Source organism: Girardinichthys multiradiatus, chromosome 12, assembly GCF_021462225.1.
Source record: "Girardinichthys multiradiatus isolate DD_20200921_A chromosome 12, DD_fGirMul_XY1, whole genome shotgun sequence".
Lineage (NCBI taxonomy): Eukaryota > Metazoa > Chordata > Actinopteri > Cyprinodontiformes > Goodeidae > Girardinichthys > Girardinichthys multiradiatus.
The window spans coordinates 34,321,768-34,345,993 of record NC_061805.1 but is presented as its reverse complement, the minus strand read 5'-3'; the positions used below and the strand labels follow the sequence as shown (position 1 = coordinate 34,345,993).

At 40.9% G+C, this 24,226-nt stretch overlaps 1 protein-coding gene and 1 non-coding gene across 5 annotated transcripts in view; one reads left to right on the top strand and one right to left on the bottom strand.

The window, feature by feature from the left end:
* The first annotated feature begins 7,926 nt into the window (after nucleotides 1-7,926).
* Nucleotides 7,927-24,226, top strand: part of LOC124877735 (junction-mediating and -regulatory protein-like) — a 29,244-nt gene continuing 12,944 nt past the window's right edge. For all 4 annotated transcript variants that reach the window (XR_007040595.1, XR_007040597.1, XR_007040596.1 and 1 more), the window contains exons 1-2: nucleotides 7,927-9,265; nucleotides 18,657-18,830. Coding sequence is in view for 1 of the 4 variants with exons in the window: in XM_047381178.1 (XP_047237134.1) it covers nucleotides 8,498-9,265; nucleotides 18,657-18,830 (942 nt within the window). In the remaining 3 variants the exon portion in view is untranslated. The remainder of the gene's footprint in view (nucleotides 9,266-18,656; nucleotides 18,831-24,226) is intronic.
* trnaq-cug lies at nucleotides 23,096-23,167 on the bottom strand. Its single transcript has one exon. It is a non-coding gene; the product is annotated as a tRNA-Gln (tRNA).

Below are 24,226 nucleotides of genomic sequence, written 5' to 3'. Positions count from 1 at the left end.
TTATTTAAGGAAGTGTTCCCTCTGATTATCAGCCCCATTTTAGGTATGATTAATCTATCTTTAGTAAATGGATATGTACCACAGGCTTTTAAGGTAGCTGTAATTAAACCTTTACTTAGGAAACCTTCGCTTGATCGAGATGACTTGAAAAATTACAGACCTATATCCAATTCAATTCAATTAAATTCAAAAATACTTTATTAATACCAAAGGGAAATTAAATGTTGTTATAGCTCATATTATGAAGGTTTCCTCAAAGAGCCGTTGTAGATGCTGATGGCTGTGGCCAGGAAGGATCTCCTGTAGCGCTCCGTCTTACAGCAGATCTGAAGAAGCCTCTGACTGAAGACACTCTGTTGTTGTAGGACAGTCTCATGAAGAGGATGCTCAGGGTTCTCCATAATGTTCTTCATTTTATGAAGAATCCGTCTTTCTACAATGATCTCCAGAGGTTCCAGAGGAGTCCCCAGAGCAGAGCCAGCCTTTTTTATCAGCTTGTTGAGCTTTTTTAAGTCCCTGGCTCTGATGCTGCTTCCCCAGCAGATGATGGTAGAAGAGATCACACTTTCCACAACAGACTTATAGAAGATATGCAGCATCTTGCTGCAAACACCAAATGACCTAAGCTTCCTCAAGAAGTACAGTCTGCTCTGTCCCTTCTTGTAGATGGCTTCACAGTTGCATCTCCACTCTAGTCTGTTGTCCAGGTGAACACCGAGGTATTTATACTCCTCCACCACCTCCACTTCTTCTCCCATGATATAAATAGTTTTTGACTTATTCCTGTTTCTCTTAAAATCTACAATAATCTCCTTTGTTTTAGTCACGTTCAAAATGAGATGATTGTTTCCACACCCTGCCACAAAGCGGTCCACCACCTTCCTGTACTCAGCTTCTTGTCCATCTCTGATCCACCCCACGACTGCAGAATCATCCGAGTATTTCTGCAGATGACAGGAGTCTGTCTTGTACTGGAAGTCTGAGGTGTACAGAGTGAAAAGGAATGGTGAGAGTACAGTCCCCTGTGGTGCTCCTGTGCTGCTGACTACCTGGTTAGACTCACAACCCTTCAGTCTCACAAACTGTGGTCTGTTTGTCAGGTAGTGGAGATTGTTGAGGCCTCCACCTGAGTCTTCTGGAGTTTCTGACAAAGCAAATCAGGTTGGATTGTATTAAATGCACTGGAGAAATCAAAGAACATGATCCTCATAGTGCTACTGGCTTTGTCCAGATGACAGTGGGTTTGTTGAAGCAGGTGTATGATGGCATCTTCAATTCCAACTCCACAGCGATAAGCAAACTGAAGGGGGTCCTGATGGTTTACTGTTTGCTTACTCAGGTGGGCCAACAGGAGTCTCTCTAGGACCTTCATGATGTGAGATGTCAGGGCAACAGGTCTATAGTCATTGAGGACTGATGGGTGAGTTTTCTTTGGTACTGGAACAAGACAGGAGGTCTTCCACAACACTGGAACCTTCTCCTGGGCCAGGCTAAGGTTGAAGAGGTGCTGCAGAATCCCACAGAGCTGCTCTGCACAGGCCTTCAGGACTCTAGGGCTGACACGATCTGGACCTGCAGCCTTATTCCTATTCAGTCTCTCCAGTTGTCTCTTCACCTAACTTCTTGAGACACACAGGTGGAAGGGGGAAGCAAAGGAAGCATCAGCATCTTCTGATATGGTTGAAGGCAAACATGTAGAAGCAGAAAGGTCTAGGGCTGAGGTGGAAGATAAAACATTTGAGGTGTTACTGGACAGCTGTGACAATCTTCCATTCTTATCTAAAATTCTTGAGAAAATTGTTGCTAATCAAATGTGTGAACATTTATACAGCAATGACCTGTTTGTAGAGTTTCAGTCAGGTTTCAGAGCTCATCATAGCACTGAAACAGCTCTGCTGAAAGTCACTAATGATATTCTTATGGCCTCAGATAATGGACTTGTGTCTGTACTGGTTCTGTTAGATCTCAGTGCTGCATTTGATCCAGTCGACCATCATATTCTCTTAAAAAGGCTGGAATATGCTGTAGGGATCAGGGGAACAGCGCTAGGCTGGTTTAAATCTTATCTCTCTGACAGATTCCAGTTTGTTCATGTAAATGATAAATCAACTTTAAACTCCAGGGTTAATTGTGGAGTACCACAGGGTTCTGTACTTGGGCCAATTATCTTCACTATATATATGCTTCCAATAGGTAAAATCATCAGGCAGCATAGGATAAATTTTCACTGTTACACTGATGATACTCAGCTTTACTTATCCATGAATCCTGATGAGCCCAACCTGTTAGATAGACTACAAGCATGTCTTGAAGATATAAAAACTTGGATGACTTTACATTTTTTGCTTCTAAATTCAGACAAGACATAAGTTGTCGTCTTTGGACCGAAGTCTTTAAAAAAGAAACTGCTTAGTCAATCACTTAACCTGGATGGCATTAAATTGACTTCCGGTAATAAAGTAAAAAACCTTGGTGTTATTTTTGACCAAGACAAGTCATTTAAATCCCATATTAAACAGATTTCTAGGATTTCCTTTTTTCATCTCTGGAAAATTGCCAAAATTAGAAATATCCTGGAGTGACACTGAAAAACTAGTCCATGCATTTGTTACTTCAAGGCTGGACTATTGTAATTCTTTACTATCAGGATGTCCACAAAATGCAGTTAAAAGCCTTCAGCTGATTCAGAATGCTGCAGCAAGAGTTCTGATGAAAATTAAAAAGAGAGATCATATTCCTCCTATTTTAGCTTCCCTTCATTGGCTCCCTGTTAAATCCAGAATAGAATTTAAAATTCTCCTCCTCACATATAAAGCCCTTAATGATCTAGCTCCATCATACATCAGAGATCTGATTGTTCCATATGTTCCTAACAGAGCACTTCGTTCTCAGACTGCAGGTTTACTGGTGGTTCCTAGAGTCTCTAGAAGTAGAATGGGAGGCAGATCCTTTAGTTATCAGGTTCCTCTCCTGTGGAACCAGCTCCCAGTTTTGGTCCGTGAGGCAGACACCCTGTCTACTTTTAAGGCTAGGCTTAAAACTTTCCTTTTTGATGAAGCTTATTGTTAGAGTGGCTTAGGTTATCAGGGAGGGAGCCTTCCTCCTTTCCTGTTGGTTGGAGTAAGGGGGAGTCAAGTTTAGCCTAAACCAGCTCAGTTATGGTTGAGGTGCAAACACACCCTCCATTTCTGCTACCTGTATGACCCCCTCTCTTTTCCAGTGGTTATAATTAGTCTGACAGAGGGATGTATCCCAATCCTTGTGGTTTTTAGTATAACAATGACCATCAGTGGGATCCTTTGTGAGGTGCCTTGAGACGACATTGTTGTAAATAAGCGCCGTTTAACTAAATAATCTGAACTGAAACTATCTGTGTAGTTATGCTGCTATAGGCTTAGGCTGCTGGAGGACATAATGACCACTTTCACCCTCTTCGCTACATTCTCACACTACTCTCCAATTTTGCATTATTTGCTGTTATTTCAGCTTTTAACCTTGTTCTCTCTATTCTCTTCCTAGAAGCTACACCTGGCCTGGCTCTGTGTCTACCTGTGACACCTTTCTGGAGAGGGGAATCGTCCGAGCTTCTGCTGGCAACAACTTAATGCTCACCCTCTACCGATGATCCACATGGCCCTGTCTTTTAGTGTTTAACCCTTTCTCTCTCCTAGACATAGCGATTGACTGAGCTTAACTGTAACTAAATGTATGTGCTCTCTTTCAGACTCCAACCTTGAAAACTGGCTCAGAGTTTATCTGTTCTTTCTTTCTAGTTGAAGCCACTAAAGGAGCAACATCCGTCAACATTTACTTTTCCTTCCCATAGAAAGTACCCCTGGATCAGTGCTTCTTTGTTCTCTTTGTGTCTCTACTCTGTTCTCTCAAACCCCCAGTCGGTCGTGGCAGATGGCCGCTCACACTGAGCCTGGTTCTGCTGGAGGTTTCTTCTTGTTTAAAGGGAGTTGTTCCTCTTCACTGTCACTACATGCATGCTCAGTATGAGGGAATGCTGCAAAGTCAACGCCAGTGACTGTCCACTGTCTCTACATGCTCATCCAGGAGGAGGGAATGCTGCAAGTCACTGACTGGAAGCAGTCTGCTGGGTTCCCTTAGATAGAAAAACTTTTTATCCAATTTGAATAAATAACTAACTCTGACTGCACTGTTCAATTGTTAGGATTAATTGGAATGTATGTACCTGACTGTTGTGAAGTGCCTTGAGACAACATGTGTTGTGAATTGGCGCTATATAAATAAAACTGAATTGAATTGAATTGAATTGAATTGAATTGAATGGGTAGAATTAAAATGCATACCACACTGTTCAGATAGCAAAAATGAAAATCATGCATCATTTTCTTCCACTTCACAGTAACACAATTCTTTGTTTGGATCTTTCACCTAAAATCTCCTTAAAATACATCAAAGTTTGAGGTCAAAACATGACAAATTGTAAAAAAGAGGAGGGAATGCTTTTGCAAGACACTATTGAAAGCACATAATTAAAGGGTAAAGATAAGAACACATTTGTTGTAAGATTAACCCAAATTTAACAGCTTTCTCGATAGAGAAAAATAGCACTAGCTGGTCTGCTACAACCTTTGAATTATGTCCTAATGTATTTAAAATGAATCGAAAGTTACAGGTTCATTGTTTATTTATAAGGGCTGTGTAATGCTTAGTTATAAAATGTGTATAGATTTAACTGCAGACAAACTCTTAGCTGTTAAAGCAGGAGACAAATATGCAGGAAAGCTACATACTCTAAAAGGTTTAACATTTTATGGCCTCTCTAGTCTCTGCTTTAGGTTTAAGTTAAATACTGTCTTTACATGTTGGTGTTGCTACATCATTGACGGTCACCAATGCTTCATTGTATTTCTGTTTTGATCCTCGAGTGTTTGGGTTTTGGTTTTTATTTGTTTTTGTGCTTTGATCAGTTCCTTTTAATTATATTTAATTAGGCCCTAGCAGCAAAGCGCTGCGAAGGCCTATTGTAATTGGTATTATGTTTAATACTCAGTTTTTTCTCTGTTCATTATTGTTAGGAAGGTGTTGCCATATTGGTTTCTCACTCGTTCTTGTGTTCTTTTCTCTGTGTATTATAGTTGGTCTTTGTTTGTAGTTTCGTTGTGTCTAGTTTAGTTCCCTCTGTGTTAATTATTCACCTTCCCTCTGTCTACCTGGTTTTCTCTCCTCTGCAGCTTTTCCAAATCGCCCTGACTAACCCACCTGCTTTCTAATGTCATTCTCCACTCTCACCTCGGTATATAACGTTGCTGGTTTTCATTATTTTTTCGCTGGGTTCTCCTGTTACTCTGCTTGTGGGGTTTCTGTACACTTTCTCCTCCCTTCATTAAACCTCCACCATGATCCTTCCAAACTGCTGTTTGGTCCAGCTTTGAATTTAAAAATGACTATTTCTGCCATGATATTGAAAATACATTTCTCCACAGGACATCACAGCCGAAGCTCCATAAAGTGTTGGGATCTATTGATGTGTCTCCTAAATGTTTACAAGTAATGCACCCTGACAAGTGATTAATTTTTGTGAGTCACAAGGCAACAAAGGGAGATTAGCTGCGAATAAATGTAAATTGTTATTTCTTCTCATAAGGCCAATACATACTGTGTAAGAACAGAGACATTTGTTTTCTCAACCGGAGCTGCAAGAATAAAACATAATTTTGTTCTTTTGACCAGGGATTTGGGGTTCTTGCAGCTTGTTCTTGACTAATATTCTGGGCATAAATGTCTCTTAAGGGGTGTCAGAGAAATATGAAGTTGGTGTGTGGACCTACAAAGACTTCCTGGGAGTTCTGCACTTTAGTTCTTGTGAAGTATGAAATGTCTTTGCCAGGAAGAACTTGTTCTTGCAGCCTCAAGCAAAATAAACAATTTCTCTGTCTTGAGGAGTACACACAGACCTTTACTGATGGCATGGATTTTACTACCAGCACAGAGCTTCTAATGTTACACTGTTTCTGTCAAATGATGAAGCCACTAAATGAGCTCCTGCTGCTAATAACTCTTTACTTTTTCCTTAACTGACGATAGTCCTGCACCAGTGCCTCTGAGGTTTATGTGTGTGTGTTTGTTCTTTCTTCTCAGAACTCACAGTCAGCCATTTGACATGGCCGCTCACACCAAGCCAGGTTCTGGTGATGGTTTCTTTTTGTGAAAGCTGAGATTTCCCACCACTGTTATGATTCCTCCGTAGAAGGAATTGCTACGAAGTCAACGACACGATGCAATCAACTGTCCACCGTCACTACATGCTTGTTCAGGAGGAATGACTGCTGCAAGTCAGTGACACGATGCAATTGACTGGATTACTTTAGATGGAAAAACCATTTAGCAATTTGAATAATAAACTAAACTGACTGCATTGTTTAATAACTAGGATCAAACTGGAATCTATGTAATTGACGTTGTGCATGATTGAATTGACTGTATATTTCTGTAGATAATTTGACTTATTTTTTAGCTAAGTGCCATGAGAGGACATTTGTTGTGGATCGGCACAATATAAATAAAACTAATTGACCTGAATTGGATTTTTTCCCTTCTCTTTAGGCAGTTCAGGCAGTGTGGATCACTTCGTAAAGACTGAAAGCCTGTTTCCATTGGTCCTAAAATCATACTTGTACAACATAAATCAATAGGCTTCGGATTACATTTCATTAATAATGCATTTACACTTGGTAGATGGGATCAATCATTAAAATAAGCCTAAGATGGCACTTTGCTTTCTTTTTGGTCGGTAATTTTGGTTGGGTGACTGCTTTGGGAAGGTTCAACAGGGCTGTATGTTTTCTCCATTTGTGGATAATTGTTTCTACACTGCTCCCAAAGTGAGAGAAATGGCTGTAGCCCTTTCCAGCAGGGATGTCGATAACATTGTTTTTAATCTTATCTTGAATTCTTTAGATCAGGGCATAATGTGTTGGATTCTGGTATCTTATAGCCTGCTTCATGGTGTCAGACTTACTTACTTTTATTGTAGATGTCATACAGTAATCAGGCTATGGTTTGGTTATTCAAATTAAACAAAAAATGTTACTAATCAAAGTTATTTTTATGATTCAGTAATGTGGTAATTACCTTTCACATAGGCCCAGATTATTTTAAATAACGATTTTGTCTTAAGAAATAATCAAAGGTCTAGGTCAGATTGTCCTTGTCTGATACAAAATTTACAGAAAAACTCTGTATAGTGGCAGTTACTTTTCTCAGCTACTTATGTTGCCTTTACAAGCATGCAGAAATACAGAACGTGTACTTTAACAAATTATATTCAACTTTGTACAATAAATTGGCTTTTAATGTAGTTTTATATATCACTGTTTTATCCATCCATCTATTCTCTATACCCGCTTCTTCCGTACGGGTTGATCGCAGGACAAACAACCATGCACACCTAAGGGCAATTTAGAGAAGACTAATTAACATGGAACAGGGAGAAAATGCAAAGTCCATGCTGAAAAACCGTCGGTCGGGAGTCGAACACACGACCTTACAGTGCTACCAACTGCTCCACCGTGCAGCCCATCGCTGTTTTATCGGATTTAACAATTCCTAGGAAACTACATGTTTGTTTCCTGGAGATGATCTTGAGAACTCTGTCGTAATGCCTTACGATCCCAGCTTTGGGAATATAATATCCTATACACGACGTCAGCGCGTCTCTACGTGCACTGGATGTGTCGAGATTCCAATTGCTGCGTTCAAATGCTTACTGAAGAAACCTTCTTGGATGTGTAACAGATCTTCTTCTAATCAGATTTCTTATGAAAACAACAAAAATAGAAAATGTGTATTTTTTGGTTAAATAATCTAAGGAAACCCCACTACATTCTGCCTTATTGTTGTATATGAACGAGACTTCTTGAATGCAAATCCCACATTTCTGGAAGGCCTTTAATGCAGCATCATTCTGCTCTGAGCAAACGAGGAATAACTCGGACTTGCCGTCAGTTTGGAGAAGATGCTAGCTTTTCTAACAACGCAGTTGGACAAACCCGTCCATCCTACTCATGCATGTCCCCGGCTTGTTGTTTTTGAACGATGTGCCCTTCTGTTTTAGCTCCACATCGTTGCTTTATGATAAAAAGGGAGGTCTGGACCCCAGGGATTGAGGATAACGGGTCGCAGCTCGGAGGCTGCGGCGGCTCGAGCTGTGGACGGGTGGTAAACAGAAACACTGTCGCCTGTTGTTGCTGTGTTTCCGTGTATGGGGCTAAAAACAAGGCTAGCAGCTGAAGGAGGCTGAAATAGACGGGCACACATCCGAGTTGGAGGCAAGTGGGCCAGAGATGGGAAATGACACCGCACTGCCCCAAATTCATCCGCCCAAACGAAGGAGGGTAGCCCCGCAGGAAAATAAGTCTCCCCGGAGGGAAACGGTTAATTTTGTTGCAACGCTGTGAAGCTCTCTGTCTAGCTACGCCTCGGTTTCATTCAGTTTCTGGAGTCCGCTTCTAATTACTTGGCAGAAATGTCCTTCACCATGGAGGATAATTTAGAGTCGGGATGGGTAGCCGTCCGCCCCAATGCGTTTGAGGAAAAGCAGAAGCACAAATTTGTTTTTATCGTCGCCTGGAACGAGGTGGAGGGTAAATTTGCCATTACGTGTCACGACAGGACGGTTCAGAGAAGAAGCTGTGGCAGGGACCCACTGGCCGAACTCACCAGCCTGGATGTGGACAAAATAAGATGGCCTCAAAGTCCCGTCAGGGATCAAGTGTCTCGGAGTCCAAGTAAAGGATGCAACCCTAAAACCAAGTCCGTCATCGCGATAAAACCGAGTCCAGTCAAGTTTCAGACTGATGCGGAGCTACTTGGTGAGGACCAGCTGTCCCCTTCATTGGACTCCCTGGAGCTGGAGGAGCTGGACAGCCCGAGCAGAGAGGACTGCAGCTGGGCTGGGCTCTTCTCCTTCCTGGACCTGCGGGCCATCCACCTGCAGCTCTGCTCCGTGAACTCGGTCCTGGAGCCCTGCTTGCCGGTGTTTCCGGAGGAGCCAGCCGGGATGTGGACGGTCCTGTTCGGACCCCCGGAGATGTCGGAAACAGAAATGGAAGAGCTGTGCCACGGCTTACAGATGTACCTGGGCCATGCACTTGATACCTGCGGATGGAAGATCCTGTCGCAGGTTCTGTTCACGGAAAACGACGACCCAGATGAGTACTACGAGAGTCTGAGCGAGCTGAGGCAGTCCGGGTACGAAGAGGCTGTCAACCGGGCAACGAAACATCTGCAGGAGGTAAAAGTTTTCAGTGTTTACTCTACATCCGACTTAATGTTCCATATTATACCCACATCAAAATAAATTTAAAACTAAAACATATCTAACATTTTTTATTTTAATTATGGGATAGTGAGGTGGACAGTGACGTCACGGGTTGAAGCATTTACTTTACTGGCAAGGTGGGGTGTGGAGGGTTTCTAATCTCTACTCCTGGTTTTAATCAGACCCAAACTACTGTACTGCTGCAAGACAGAAACAAAATCGTTTAGATGCATTCACTCACCGGCCACTTTATTAGGTACATTGTTCAATTTGATGGTTAATACAAATACTGAAACAGCCATTCCTATTGTAGAGACTCAAAGCATTTAGGCATCTAGACTGGGAAGGATAACTTGGGCATCAGAATGGGCAAGAAAGGGGATTTAAGTGACTTTGACTGTGCCATGGTTCATATTTCAGAAACTGCTGATCTGCTAGGATTTTCAAAGAACTGTTCGGAAAGTAAAGGAATATCCAACGAGCTGCAGATATGTGGATGGAAATCCCTTGTTGATGACAGGAGAGAATGGGCAGACTTGTTGGAGATAATAGAAAGGCCACCACAGCTCAAAAAACAACTCGTTACAACAAAGGTTGCCATTTTTGTAGTTTGATACGTTATCAAAATACGACAAGACAAAAATGGCAAAAACAACGCAAAATTGTTTATGTAATAGGACTATTCAAAACATGCAGTACAGTTCTGTCCTCAAGGAGTTAAAAGCAGCACACAGCACTAACATAAGCAGAATACACGATGCTACTGCTGTCAAAACAATGGCAAGGACTTCGTATCAACTCACTATAAATTGTCTAAAATAAAGTTTGCTGTCATTTTATCATTATTTGCAGCTTACTGCTTTGCTGTGTGCGTCGACGCGTTTCCATCGACAGAAAGAACTGACCCCCAAATCACATTAAGTCTTTCAGCAAATTCTTCTTGATTCTAGTGGAGGTTGCTGAAAGCACTCATCCTTGAAGTGGGGGAAATAGGGATTTCCCCAATGATGTGGGTATATTTCCATAAAAGAATAAAATTTAACCAGGCACTTCGAAGAGGTTCTGATGCTGGGGGACGGTGTAATGAATTGTGTGGGTTAATACTAGGGAGGGTCCGATATGATATTTTTCTGCCGATACTGATGTACGATAATTGTATTGCTGCTGTGGCCGATATCCGATATTTGCCGATATTAAAATGAATGGAAATTTTTAATATTCATACTAATAATAATAGGAAAAATTCAGATTTTTTTTTTAATTGAAAATGCAAATTTGCCTTTAAATTGTACAATCACATTGCACTGGCCTTAAAATGTTTAGGCAAAGATGTAGCAGGAACATTTACAAAGCCCGTGTAACAACAAACAGCCATAAAAAAAATAGAAGCTCAGCTTATCTGACTGTAAACCTATTTGATGTAACTGTCAACATCCACCTTCAGTTTTAGGTATGAACTTAAGTGTGCTCACGAATGCGTGCAGCAACAACCTTGTATAGTTCAGGTAGTCCAGTGTCGGAAAAAAAAATGGCGATTCGGTAAGCTGTAACGGGGCTCAGTGTGTTCCATGAGCCGACTAAACCCTGTGTTCTCTACTATACAGAAAGGCTGGTCGTCCAGCGCAATCATTCGGTTATCCTCTTTGTTATAGATATGGCTTTCGCTGAATCTTTGCTGAATTTCTTTGTTTTCTCCAGTGCTTGTGCAATAGTTCCCTGTTTATCGGTAGCTCCGGGCTTGCTTACATTAGCTTGTTGCTGGTATTCATTGTACACCGATGGGTGTTTATTTTTCAAATGTGTTCTTAAATTTGTGGTATTGAAAGACCTCGCGTGCTCACCACCCCGCATAACTTCACCTTTGCACGAATTGCATATTGCTATTTGGCTGTCTTCTTGGGATACCGTAAAATACTTCCAGACTGCTGACATGTTGGCTTTAGCATTGACCTGCCATTGAACTTTAATGTCCGCATGTGTGAATTGGAGCGTCTCCAGCTGCGTTCAGGGACTGTTTGGAATCCCGCAGTCACACAAACCAAACAATATGACATCGGGGAACATTTTTACTCATCGGACTGATGCCGATATAAAAAGAAATTAGATATATCGGCCGATAATATCTGCCGTGCAGATTTATCCTCCATCCCTAGTTAATACACCCAACAACCGAACCGAACTTATCCTCTTGCAGCGTAGGAATACTTGAGCTTGGACTACAAAATCACAGCGAAGAATAAATATGGCGGATGTGCTATATTTGGTAATACTAACGAGTATTACCATACTAAATACGGAGGTTTTCAAGTACCAGCGTACCGCTAGACATTTTAAAATGGCAGTGCAACAGGAAAGGACAAAGTGTTTCCAATACACCCCTTTTTTGAGTACCTTCCATTGAAACTCAATATGCTTGAACAGCCAATCTTTTGGGCTGTTTGAGCTTATAAGTTGTATATCATAGTTAATTTTTTTATTTTTAGCTTGCAATAATTGATACCCATATTTTCTCCAGAATACCACTCTAGGCATCTCAACTACTTCAACTGGTACTGGTCCTGTTATCCTCAATCCCTCGGCTCCAAAAGTGGAAACCAATGATCTAGAAGAATAAAGAGTATTAAGTCTGAACTAAACACAGGTCAGGTATGTAGCATTTAGAATGAACCTGACAAAAAGTACTACATTTACAGTGTAATGGTTTGACTGAGTCAGCTGGACCAGTCAGTAAGGGAAGATATAGTAAAACTAGGTTGCACCTGTAAGCATGTCGGCTCCGAGATATTGTACTCTCAGCATGGCTGGTGCTGGTTGCTTACACAGCTGAGAGAGTCAATAGCGCACACACACACACACACACACACACACACACACACACACACACACACCACCACACATAAACAGAAAGAAACAATTAGTCCTTTCCCCTTTTCAGAATTGGCTTTTTGAAATGATGTGCAGTCATCTTCAGTGATGGCACATCTGATGCCACCATTTCATTTAATGGTAGCATTCACAGTAATTGCAGTTTCCTTATCTAGATAATGGTTAACATGCTCAGCAATCATCCACAACACAAAAACCACTGACGGGTAAAGTGAGCAACATTAATCTCTTGAGAGCACCATGCTCTGCTGAAGGAGCCAGGCTGTCTTGATGACTTTATTTCATTAACTTAAACACTGCCACTGACCCAATCCAGCCGATGACAGCTGCGATGCCCTGATGACAGTTATATCTCGCCCGTCAATAACTGGTTACCAGTAGCTCACTCAATATGACATCTGACTCTTAAAACCTCAGCGCCTTCACATGAGGTTCTGATAAGGAATCAGAGAGATGTGTTGGAACAATGGCTTCCGATCTCATAGACTTGAAGCAAATCATCAAACAAAGATCATCAATTTCTGGCTGCAAAGTCAATGATTCGATGCAGATGGTTGGGTTTTCTTAGATTACATTTTCCCAACTTGCATTAAACAATCAGGAGAATAACTAAATTACATTATATTGTGTTATCATTAATACTGAATTGGGATGTATGTATTTGTTTGGAAGGATTTAGATTGTTTCAAACTGATTTGGGACCAAATTAGGACCTAAATAATGAGTCAAGAATCTGACCTGTTTGTCCTGTTTATCTCCAGATCCCATTTTTGTGAATTGGTGCTATTTGAACAAACTAAATTAAACTGAAAAAAGATCGCACTGCATATAGACAGGAATATGTGTGCAACTGTAAAGCAGGTGCTTGGGCTAATTATGCAGTGGTTTCGTGCTACTGGGTACATTTCACTGAAGCGTTCATTTATTGCAATGATTGTGAACCCTTGAAGCAGTAAACTTCAGTATACGAACAGAGGACGTCTCCTATTCCCTAACAAACCTTTGTTGGGATTATGAATCTGAGAATATTATTTACTATTTAATATTAATATTTAAATATTTTATCAAATAATATTTCGGTCTGTTAAGGGTTGTCCTGTGAATACCAGCCCAGTAAGGCGATGGTATTAGGACAAAATTGAAAGGGATGAGCCAAGCTCTGACATTATTGAACAGCAAAACTCTGCACACACATGGAATGAATTCACACAATTTCTTAAAATGCAAGAATTTATTAACAAAAATAAGTCAACTCAAAGTCAGACATATTTCAATAAACAAACTCTTTACTATGCTAAACAATCCAACTAAACTACCAAGCAGAATTAAAGAATAATGAAGATTAATGGACTAATCCAACACCTTGGATTAGATGACTGTTTTCAATATTCCTGTCAGCACTTTTGCTTAAATATCAGTGGTCAGCTCTGGACAGGAGAGCATTTGAAACAGCCCAAGATATTTCACTGGAATACAACCTGTAAGCAAGGAGAAAAACAGATAAAAAACTAACAAGAATTAAAATACTCATTGACAGCTACAGAAAGAGGACAAACTGACATTTCCTAGAGTAGGTGTTACTTTTTACTTGCAGTGTGAACTGCTCAAACCTTTCCTCTGAGATATTTTTTTATTTTAAGCTTAGAAATAAAGAGATAATCAAAGGAATAATGTGCTTTTTTACATCCTTCAAATTTTATTAAAACTGCATGGGTTTCTGTTTGACTTATGTTTGTGTGGGCAAAATAAATTCACACATGCACATCTATTGAGGGCTCCCCACGCAGGTTCAAATCCTGCCAACAACAGTTGCTGCTAGAATATAGATCGCAGTGACGCAGCGGTTGCATGAATTACTGCATCAATGCGATGTGGTACGGAGTTGATCAGCCTGTGGCTCTGCTGAGGTGTTAAGACGCCAGGTTGCTCTGAACCGGACTTTCAGATCATTTAAAGCTTGTCAACACAGGGAAGGATGAAGTGCTTTACAATGTGCAGGTAAGGCGTCAATGCTAAATTGGAAGTTGGTAAAACACAGGGAACCAAAACCAGGAAGGACATGGCTTCCCAAATCATTCCTGACTGGAAACCTCACACTGGACCTCAATCAGCTTAGATTCTGGGCTCTGGGACTTGATTTTCAAATAAAATGCAATAGATACTTTCATCTTGAGATGGCTACTGAGCAACAGTCCTGTCCTTTTTCTCCTAAGCCCAAATAAGACACTTCTTACGTTGTATTCGGTTCAGAAGTGGCCTAACACAAGGTACATGGATGTTGTAGCTCATGTGATGGATAAGTGTGTGTGTGTGTGTGTGTGTTCCTGTCTTGGCATCACAGTGAGAACCATTTTCCCGATTTCACCATCTAATTGAGGACCGTTTGTACCAAAGTGAGGACATTTTGCTGGTCCTCACGACCTATTTTGCTAACGGTTAGGTTTAGGACTAAGGTATGAATTGACTTTAGGTTAAGGTTAGGGTTATTGTAGCATGCACTGGTAATGGTTAGGTTTAGGGTTATTGTCAGGGTTAGGGCATAGAAAGGGTTGAAAATGACTGAAAATCAATGGAAGTCAATGGGAGTCAACACATGGTCCTCACTACATATAGCAAAACAAGAGTGTGTGTGTGTGTGATGACTCCTGAACCCCTGACTCCAGGTGTATTCCACACCTGACTCTTCGAAACCCCTGAATGGACTTTGCTTAACAAAAATCTCAAGGCTGCAGTTAACCCTGGTGGTTGTATACATTTTACTCACAGTTTTTCCTTCCACTTATCTTTCCATTAATGTGGTTGGAAACAACAACTCTGCAACAACAAGCTTGTTCAGCAATTGCTTTTTGTGACTTACCCTCCATTTGGAGGACAGCTGTCAAGTCAGCAGTATTCTCCATGATGGCATTGACCATAACTTAACATTTGACTATAAAAATCCTTTTTTTATTGTTCCGATATAATATTCAAGTTTTAAGCAAAACTGTAAAATATAATTATCAAAATTAACAGATAAACTCTTGAAGTATGCCATTCTGTGTAATAAATTCGTATGAGTTTCACGTTTTTGAATTAGTAAAATAAATGAACTTTTCAGTGATATTTAAAGTAATTGAGATGTAACTGTGTGAGTGGAGCTCTAATGATTGCTGCTCTTTTGACCTTTTAGAGCTTAATGTGTGTGGTAAGATCTTTTAATTAGTTCTAAAAAATGATCCGAAATTATAAAGCATATTACATTTTTATTGAATTCTTCTACATGGATATAACTGAACTAAAACCTTGCACCAAATAAAGATTCCTGAATCTTAATGGTGCTGCAGACAAAATACAAACTCCAGACCTGCTCAAGTTCGACCCCGGCAGCAGCTGATGATTGATTAGCTGCTCCCAATATAAACAGACAATACGTTTATGCACACTGGCTTTCATTTGGTCTCACTAATCAATAGAGGTAGATTAATGCATTCTTGATGGGCCAGAACAACATGTCCTCAGAGAGATGAGGTGAGAGATATTTATGTTTCAGTTGTTTGCATTACAGATCTCCTTGTGTAGCTTGCTTGCGTATGTTTAGTTGTTGCTAAAGAGAAGAGTTTAGGCTCTATGCACATATGCTAGGGCATTTTCTTTCTGCTCTACTTTTGGCAGCTGAAAAGAGGCTGTGAGTCGCATTGAGAAATAATCCACATCATTCCACACAGTCAGTCCCACACCCACTCCTGTCCTCACAGCTTAGACACAGTTACATACAAAAATAAAGATAAAAACCACAAACTAAGCAAGGAGCAGTTTTTAACAAATCAATGATTATCTTTCTCAGCTTATTGCATCCTTCACCGAGTTCTTGTGCCTCTGATGAGTGTTTCCTGCAGCTCATCCACAGACAGTAGCTGGCCGTTGTGTAGCTGGTTTTCACACACATTTACACTCTGGATTATTGATCCCCTCACTCCATTTGAGGGCCAAGTTAATGGCTGTTTTAGTGTTGCTGGTAGCCAGCAAGCCTGTTCAGCCGTACTGCTGGGATATGTGTGTGCATTGATCTTTTTTTTTCCCAGCAGCTCCAGATATGACTTTGCTTATTAAGCCTTTGTTTCTGGATTAAAAGCCCTCTCTATTTACAGTTACAGAGAAGCTTCGCAGTGAGGTTAAAATATACTGTATAAATGTATTCTTTCTGGACAGGACATAGTTGATCATGGGATTTGGAAAAAAGTGCTACAAAATACAGGTCCTTCTCAAAATATTAGCATATTGTGATAAAGTTCATTATTTTCCATAATGTAATGATGAAAATTTAACATTCATATATTTTAGATTCATTGCACACTAACTGAAATATATCAGGTCTTTTATTGTCTTAATACGGATGATTGTGGCATACAGCTCATGAAAACCCAAAATTCCTATCTCGCAAAATTAGCATATTTCATCCGACCAATAAAAGAAAAGTGTTTTTAATACAAAAAACGTCAACCTTCAAATAATCATGTACAGTTATGCACTCAATACTTGGTCGGGAATCATTTTGCAGAAATGACTGCTTCAATGCGGAGTGGCATGGAGGCAATCAGCCTGTGGCACTGCTGAGGTCTTATGGAGGCCCAGGATGCTTCGATAGCGGCCTTTAGCTCATCCAGAGTGTTGGGTCTTGAGTCTCTCAACGTTCTCTTCACAATATCCCACAGATTCTCTATGGGGTTCAGGTCAGGAGAGTTGGCAGGCCAATTGAGCACAGTGATACCATGGTCAGTAAACCATTTACCAGTGGTTTTGGCACTGTGAGCAGGTGCCAGGTCGTGCTGAAAAATGAAATCTTCATCTCCATAAAGCTTTTCAGCAGATGGAAGCATGAAGTGCTCCAAAATCTCCTGATAGCTAGCTGCATTGACCCTGCCCTTGATAAAACACAGTGGACCAACACCAGCAGCTGACACGGCACCCCAGACCATCACTGACTGTGGGTACTTGACACTGGACTTCTGGCATTTTGGCATTTCCTTCTCCCCAGTCTTCCTCCAGACTCTGGCACCTTGATTTCCGAATGACATGCAGAATTGCTTTAATCCGAAAAAAGTACTTTGGACCACTGAGCAACAGTCCAGTGCTGCTTCTCTGTAGCCCAGGTCAGGCGCTTCTGCCGCTGTTTCTGGTTCAAAAGTGGCTTGACCTGGGGAATGCGGCACCTGTAGCCCATTTCCTGCACACGCCTGTACACGGTGGCTCTGGATGTTTCTACTCCAGACTCAGTCCACTGCTTCCGCAGGTCCTACAAGGTCTGGAATCGGCCCTTCTCCACAATCTTCCTCAGGGTCCGGTCACCTCTTCTCGTTGTGCAGCGTTTTCTGCCACACTTTTTTCTTCCCACAGACTTCCCACTGAGGTGCCTTGATACAGCACTCTGGGAACAGCCTATTCATTCAGAAATTTCTTTCTGTGTCTTACCCTCTTGCTTGAGGGTGTCAATAGTGGCCTTCTGGACAGCAGTCAGGTCGGCAGTCTTACCCATGATTGGGGTTTTGAGTGATGAACCAGGCTGGGAGTTTTAAAGGCCTCAGGAACCTTTTGCAGGTGTTTAGAGTTAACTCGTTGATTCAGATGATTAGGTTCATAGCTCGTTTAGAGACCCTTTTAATGATATGCTAATTTTGTGAGATAGGAATTTTGGGTTTTCATGAGCTGTATGCCAAAATCATCCGTATTAAGACAATAAAAGACCTGAAATATTTCAGTTAGTGTGCAATGAATCTAAAATATATGAATGTTAAATTTTCATCATGACATTATGGAAAATAATGAACTTTATCACAATATGCTAATATTTTGAGAAGGACCAGTATTACAAATAGACATGATATTCTGAATTTAGCTGCATTATACTATAACTAGAACTGACTGAATATAAATTTGTGTCCATTATTACTCATCGCATACTTCTGGATATGAACTGGACCTGTTTGTTTTGTTAAGTGCTTTGAGAAAATGACATTTGTTGTGAATTGTTACGACATGGATAAACTGGATTAAATTGAATTAAACAGAATTACAATTTCAATTATATTACAGAAGAATTGCCCTCTGTTAAATGTTTCTCCTCCATGCTGTTTGGTCAAAATGCACCCAAAGGAAGCAATAAACCTTCCTGTTTGCATGGACGCAGATCTGAACTTTAACAACCAAATAAAAACTAAAAGTACATTTAGCCCAGAACCACCTGGCAAAAATTGCCAGAATAAAGGGTTTTCTACCCAATGTCTGTATGTTTTTATTTGATTGTTCATTTGTCTTTTTGATGTATCAGGTGGTTGTTTTTGTTCTGTGTTGCTTTGGTTGAAGTGGCCTCGCCAAATTTATATTGGGCCTCATTGGCACGCTCTCATTCATTCATACTGACAGTGTGACATTGTTTAGATGTTGAAATCAATAATCAATGTGCACATAATCACTAATAATTAAAATACTGTTTGTGATGCAGCTGCTGGACAAACACAAATCCATGGACAGCATGGTGGAGCTGCTGGAATTGTACGAGGACGAAGACCAGGCCTACAGAGGTCTACTGGAAGCCTCCACACAGCTGTATCAGTACCTGCTGCAGCCCTTCAGAGACATGAGGGAACTAGCAATGCTGCGCAGACAGCAGATAAAGGTAAACTGGGATCCTTTTACTTTTACAGTTTTTCTCCTTTGGAAAGCTGCAACCTAATTTAACATCAAAGTAGCGATGACAAAAAATGCTAAAAACAATGCTGGTATGGTCCAGAATGTATTAAGATGCTTTAGCAGCATACATGTAAAGCTGGCTAAATGCAGGTGGGCCTGATTTGATTGCATCCCAGTGTTTGACCGGCATGTATTATGCCAGAAGAATGATCTGTTATAGATTATGCGCCACAGTAGGTGGGAGATGAGATGTGAATAATTTCATACCGAAGGGAAAGGCTGTTGGATGGATAAAATGTGAAAAACCGCTTGTTGAACCACCTGTACGATTCCATTGTAGTTCTGACTGCGTATTTAGTATAGCAAGTTTTCCTCCAGGATCGCACTTCACATACACTATAACCGGCTTTCTTGCCCCTGTGAATGAAAAGCTTTTCCACAGCATGAAACTGCCACCACCTTGTGTCACAGTAGGGATGGTGTGGTCCAGGTTGATGTACAGTGGTAGTTTTGCATGCAGAGCAAAAAGTTACATTTTAGTATTATCTGACCAGAGCTGTTTCTTGCATATATTTGCTGTGTCACCTTTATGACTTGTGGCAAACTTTAAACAGGACTTCTTGAGTCTTTGCCACTCTTTCATAAAAGCCAGATTTGTGGATGCATAACAAACAGTTGTTCTGTCGCCAAATTCCCCCACCTGAATTGTGGATCTCTGCAGCCCCTCCAGTCATTTTAGAGAAGACGGTCATGCCTAGGCGCATTCGGACTTGTCATGCTTTCCATGCATGGATGATGGATTGAACTGCGCTCTTTGAGATGTTCACACCTTGAGATGTTTTATTTTCTAACTCCGCTTTAAACTTCATCTGTAACATGTTTGCTGCTGTTTGATCTCTAACAAACCTCTGTTGGCCTTCACTGTACCACTGCCCTTATGCTGAGATTAAATTACACATAGGTGGACCCTATTCACTGACTAAACTCTAAAGGGCAATTGATTGCACTGGGTTTTTTATAGGGGTGCCAGAGAAAGGGGCTTGAATACAAATACACATCACATTTTTAAAACGATTATCTGTAAAAATCAGAAAAGAAATCTGAAAACCCATTTTCTTTCCAGGTCAGACAGAAAACACTTCTTTGTGTTGGCCTATTATACAAAATCCCAATAAAATACATAGACGTTTGTGGATGTAGCATGACAAAATGTGACAAAGTTGTGAAAGGGTGTAAATTCTTTTTAAGACAAATCTTTGACTAACCTGTATCACTTTTGTAGCTGTAAAACTCTAGTGCTGTAGTACTGCAAAAACTTCAATAAATTCATCCATCCATCCATCCATTTATTTTGCAGCATTGCTTTAAACCAGTGGTCCCCATCCCCCGGGCTGCGGACCGGTACCGGTCCGTGGATCAATTGGTACCGGGCAGCACAATAAATAATTAAATATTTCCGTTTTATGTATTATCTGAGTCTGAACGATCTTTTATTTTGAAAAACCTCTGTTACGTCTTTCGCGCCTACATTGAACCCACAAGCTAGCAAAATGAGTAAGAAACAGATGTCTTTGGGAAGTTTCTTTGTGAAGGGGAAAAGGCCCAGTGAAGAGACAGGAGAAGAGCCCACTTCCAAGAAAAAGAAAGCTTTTAACAGACAATACCAGTAGTCCTACTTGAAATATGGATTTATCCCGGTAGGTGATTCCCACATACCAAGTCCGCTCTGCATAATATGTGGCGACCGACTTGCGAATGATAAGCACCCTGGAATGACCAAGCACCCTGGATTAAAAGACAAGCCCCTGGGGTATTTTAAAAGAAAAAAAACAGGAACATGATGGACAGAAGAAATTACTGAGGGCCACCACATCAGTAAATGCAAATGCACTGAGAACATCGTACTTGGTAGCTAACCGTATTGCTAAGGCTAAAAAGCCATTCACTGTTGGTGAAGAATTGATCTTGCCCTCTACTGAAGACATCTGCCGTGAACGTCTAGGAGAGGCTGCTGTTAAAAAGTTCGCACAGGTGCTTCTGTCGGCTAGCACCATGACATTGAAGAAATAGAAGACATTGAGACACAATTGTTGGAGAGGATTAATACATCACCGTGGTACGCCCGCCAGGTTGACGAATCTACAGATGTTGAAAACAAGGCAATACTACCTGTGTATGTGCGATATCTTTATCAAGAGGATATGCATGAGGATATGTTATGTGCACTATCGTAGCCAACCTACACCACCGCTGCAGAACTGTTCAAGTAGCTGGATGGTGATATATCAGGAAAACTGAAATGGTCCTCTTGTGTCGGTATATGCACAGACGGAGCTGCTCCCTTGACCGGACGGCTGTCTGGTTTAACTGCTCGGATTAAGGAAGTTGCACCTGAATGTGAATCTACACATTGTATCATTCACAGGGAAATGCTGGCAAGCCGAAAGATGCCACCAGAATTGAACAGCATATTGAATGATATTGTTAGTTATTAATCACATCAAAGCACAAGCCCTTAACTCACGCCTGTTTGAGCAACTTTGTGAGGAGATGGATGCAGAGCACAGACAGCTTCTCTTATACACAGAAATAAGATGGTTATCCCGAGGGAAATCGCTGGCCAGAGTGTTTGAATTATGAGAGCCGCTGCAAAGATTTCTCTCAGAATAGAAGTCACCGCTGGCAGCACATTTTCGTAACGAGGAATGAATCGCAAAACTGGCTTACCTGTGCGACATATTCAACCAGCTAAATGAACTCAATCTGTCACTTCAAGGAAAAATGACAACTGTCTTCAAGTTGGCAGATAAAGTTGCTGCATTGAAAGCCAAATTGGATTTGTGGGGACGGTGTGTGAACAGAGGCATATTGGACATGTTTCAAACATTAGCGGGGATTTTGGTTGACACTAAGCCCGAGCCGTCATTCTCTCAGCTGGTGCACGATCACCTGTCCTTGCTTTTAAAGGAGTTTGAACGCTACTTCCCAACCACAAAAGACCCATGAACTGGCAACGAATGGATCCGCGACCCATTTGTCAACAAACCAGGTGAATCTAGCATGTCTGTACAAGAAGATCAGCTGCTGGAGATCGCAAATGACGGCGGCCTTAAAAGTATGTTTGAGACAGCAACTCTGCCGGTGTTCTGGATTAAGTCATGGCAGAATACCGTGAGATCGCCACCACAGCACTGAAAACTCTTGCCATTTCCGACATCCTATCTGTGTGAAGCGGGGTTTTCTGCAGTGACAGCAACCAAAACAAAACAACGGAGTAGACTGGGCATAAGCAACACACTTCGGGTATGATTGTCTCCCATCACTCCCAGATTGGACCGCCTCGTTGCAGAGAAGCAAGCTCAGGGCTCCCATTGATTTTGTTGTTATTGTGAATAAAACTTTTCATGAAAATAAAATGTTCTTTATATTCGTTATCTGTATCTTATTTTGAATGGGTGTTTAACGTTACCATAGCGAACAGAGTCAGCGAGCGTTAGGGCAGTGGTCGAGAGGAGAGGAGTAGAGTTTGTGAGTCTCAGTGGGCACACCAACACGACGGTTCAACCCCCCACAACCCGGGCCGCAGTAAAATTGTCACCGGTCCGCGGTGATATAAAGGTTGGGGACCACTGCTTTAAACCCTTTAAGTTTTGTCCGTGTTTGCGGTGCATTAGAAAGGGTAACAGGATGTGGCACCTGGAGCTTGAGTAACGTTGTCGGCTGCGATGGCTCTCCAGTTTCTTACAGTCTAAGAGAAACATAAATAAATCATGTGTCGTGTGATCCTATGGGCTTATGCTGGCACAGTGGGATCAGCAAGAAGGCAACAGAAATAAAAATATTGGGACCAAAGTTAAGCTTCTAGTTAAGGTCATGTTCATTTTCTGAACACCAGTGACTTCAGAAGATGCAGTGTATTTTTTCCTTGTCAAATTTCCAAATATTTACCTATTAAATTTGTAATTGTTTCATTCAAGAAGAACTAGACAATTTTCACAAGAGACTTCTAACAGATTTGACTCGGCATCGATGTAATTGGCTACAGATAAAAGTCAGCTGCGTGTTCGTTCTCACCCAGGAATAACTTCTTTACATTTCCGTCATTTTCGCTGAGCAACGCTCGTCTCCAACGCTCGTCTCTGTTGTTACGCTCTTTGGTTGTTTTGCTGCAGTGCACTAAGTGACCTCACAGACAGTTCAGTGAGGGGGAGAAAAGCCTCAATGCATGTTTGCAAAGATCACAAAACAAGAAGGTCCCACCGAGATTTGAACTCGGATCGCTGGATTCAGAGTCCAGAGTGCTAACCATTACACCATGGAACCCTTCATGGGGGAGGGGAGGTATGAGTGACCCTCATACATCTTGGCATATTTATACCCTGCAGTATGTCTAAGTATGTTTAGACTTTTACTGTAGTACAGTTTTTGGAGCTTGTTTTCGTTGCAGGTCGCTTATTTTACAGGCAACTTACGATCAATGTAAACTCTTGATCTAATATTTCTACTTTGTGGCTACAGTTGAGCCTAAAATTATTCATACCCTTGGCAGTAATCTTTGAATTCATGACTTGAATCAGAAAGAGAATCTGTGGAGGGAGCTAAAGATTAGGGTGATGGCAAGAAGGCATTCCAACCTGCAAGACTTGGAGCTCATCACTAAAGAAAAATGTTCAAAATACCAATGCAAACATGCAATAAGATGGTCAGCAATTATAGGAAGGGTTAAACTGCTAAAATGCTAATAAAGATTTTTTTTATTGATTATTGAGAAGAGAATTAATGATGTTCAAAATGTTGTTTGCTAAATTGATACTCCATTTACGTTGTTTTTGTATCTTTTGAGAGATGTCCGTCTCATTTCCTATCATAAAAAAACATTTTTGAACAAAATGATTTTAAATCTTAATCTGCAGGGGGTATGAATAATTTTGGGCTTAACTGTATTTATGGGTTTAATAAAATTGCTGTCTGATTGTTAGACTTTGATGAACCAGATTTCTCACAATACTGTTATTAATAAACACATTTTTAAAAGTATATCACTGCACAGCTTATTTTTCTTAATTACTCCATTACAATATTAGGTATTAGCAACAGTGTCAAATAGTGTTTCATTGAAATACAATCACTCACTTTCTAATTAATCAGGCTCATAATTATCTGTGCCAAATTATCAGTTAGGGGCACTCATAGAGCATTGTTTGCATAATTAGCATTATTAAATGTAATTATTAGTCTTTACGTGCTCCTTTGAGAATGAAGACCCTTATCTCAACTCCAGCATGTTAAACTACACACTGATTTAAAGCTCAGTAGAGATAATGCAGAGCAACTTTGCCTTCCTGGTATCTGCTGAAGTTGCCTCAGGATCATCTCTTTCCT